Genomic DNA, 1,884 nt, shown 5'->3' on the forward strand with positions numbered 1-1,884 from the left:
TTACAGGTGTCCCAGCGCCAGCAGGAGCCAGGACATGGCATAATACAGGCACCCTGGCTATGGGCAGCTCCCAGCCAGGCCCAGTAGGAGGTGCTGTAGGGAACATGCAGGGTCCCTGGCTATGGGCAGCTCCCAGCCACGCCCAGCAGGAGGTGCTGTAGGGAACATGCAGGGTCCCTGGCTGTGGAGAAGCTCCCAGCCACACCCAGCAGGAGGTGCTGTAGGGAACATGCAGGGTCCCTGGCTGTGAGGAAGCTCCCAGCTACTCCAGTGTTTATTAGCCATGGTCTCTGCGCAGCTGCAGGTGATTGCTCACCGTGATGACATCTCCTGCCCGGATGTTGAGAGCAGTCGGGTCATGGAGGTTCCAGAAATCCTTTAAAGCTCGGACTTTCAGGATTCCTGATGCCTCTGAAGAGAAGGGAAAGAGGGAAGAAAGAGCATGGGAGAAGTGTGGGGACGGGGCAGGAGAACAGGGCAGGGGACAGGAAAAGAGAAGGGGAGAGAACATTAATAGCACGGCCAGGAACTCGGTCCCCTGCTGTCCCCCCCAAAGCCGGCACCCCAATGCCTGCATATATAAGTATTGAAGCCCCTCACCTGAGCACTCAAAGTCAGGTTAGCTGAGGGCCTGTTTGGAGGAGGGTTGGGATGTTGCCACACATGCCCCCATAGAAAGGCTTTCTCCCTGCCAATGCCAGGTGAGAGCCGGGCAATCAGCTCCCTACAGCAGGGCTCCTGGTTCTGCCCATGGGATTACAGAGCACGTGGAACAGAGCCCAGCATTACGCTTAGACCCAGCTCACCTCTCAGCAGTTGCTTGATGTCCTTGCTGGCGTGCGAGGTGGTGAACTGGTTCACGATGTCCAGGGCCGTCTGGTTGTAGGTGTTTCGGATGTTCACGTCTACGCCACCCTGCCGTGGGGGAGCCAGCAGAGACCCTGTCAGTGCCAGGGCCATTGGGCAGCCACGCCTCACACGAGAAGTGCTGCTGGGGAGGCAGCCTACAGGCAGGTCAGCACCTCCTGTGCTGCAGACCCAGACCCCTTCTGGAGGAGCAGGGGGCCCAGCATTCAGAGGCCTGGGGGAGAAGAGCCCCCATCTTCTCTCGCCACCTATCACTGGCAGTTTGGGGGACTAAGAGGAAGTGGGAGCAGGGACAGGACAGGAACGAGTCCCAGAAGCTGCACTGATGGAGGGAGGTTCTGTCTCTTGCCCTGTTAATCTTGTTACAGTTCTCACCCCCACCAGCCACTGCAGTCAGGCCACAGGCTGCATCTTCCCCTGCCCCTCTCCTCCCCCATTGCCCTCCAGAACTGAGCCACCGTCTCTCTCCCCCGTCTCCAGCTGCTGTCTCTTATAGTGGATCGCTCTCCTAAGGGCTGCAGACTTGGTAGCTGAGGTACCGCCCCCCTTCCTCCCCGCGAGGGCCTGTCAGCTCACCTCCAGCAGCAGGCGCACCACCTCCGTCTTGCCGTAGAGTGCTGCCTCGTGCAGGGCCGTGCCCGTCTTCGTCTGCCTGTTGATCTCAATCCCAGCTTTCAGCAGCTGCCTGGGGGCGGGGTGGGGGGAATAAGCCGTGGTGGTTCAGAAGGAGCAAGTGGGTACTATGAGCCAGGAGGACAGGGTGGGCAGTGAGGCAAGGCAGCTGGGCAGCAGGCAGAGCCAGAGCTTGGGGTGGGGCAGGGTAAATCTCTCAACCAGGGTAAAATCATGAGGTGATTTGGGTTCACCGGATACCAAAGCCAAATGTCAATTCCAACTGCATAGGGTGAGAACTAGAGGGAGCCAATGGGACCAGTGATGGACAGGGGGTCTGGGGTAGGGCTGGGGGAGTCAGGCAGCCAGTGGAACCAGTGATGGACGGGGGTCTGGGGCAGGGCT

General features: G+C 59.7%; 1 protein-coding gene across 1 annotated transcript; it reads right to left on the reverse strand.

Moving 5' to 3' along the window:
• Positions 1-316: 316 nt before the first annotated feature.
• On the reverse strand, positions 317-1,552 carry LOC115271538 (caskin-2-like; the record flags this gene model as incomplete). The annotated part of the gene is made up of 3 exons (XM_029914358.1): positions 317-402; positions 807-915; positions 1,444-1,552. Coding segments are annotated over 3 exons (304 nt in total), but the record flags the coding sequence as incomplete, so codon positions are not given.
• Between the last annotated feature and the right edge of the window lie 332 nt (positions 1,553-1,884).

The sequence above is a fragment of the Terrapene carolina genome, unplaced genomic scaffold (assembly GCF_002925995.2).
Source record: "Terrapene carolina triunguis isolate 2854851 unplaced genomic scaffold, T_m_triunguis-2.0 Scaffold37432, whole genome shotgun sequence".
In the NCBI taxonomy this organism is placed as follows: domain Eukaryota; kingdom Metazoa; phylum Chordata; order Testudines; family Emydidae; genus Terrapene; species Terrapene triunguis.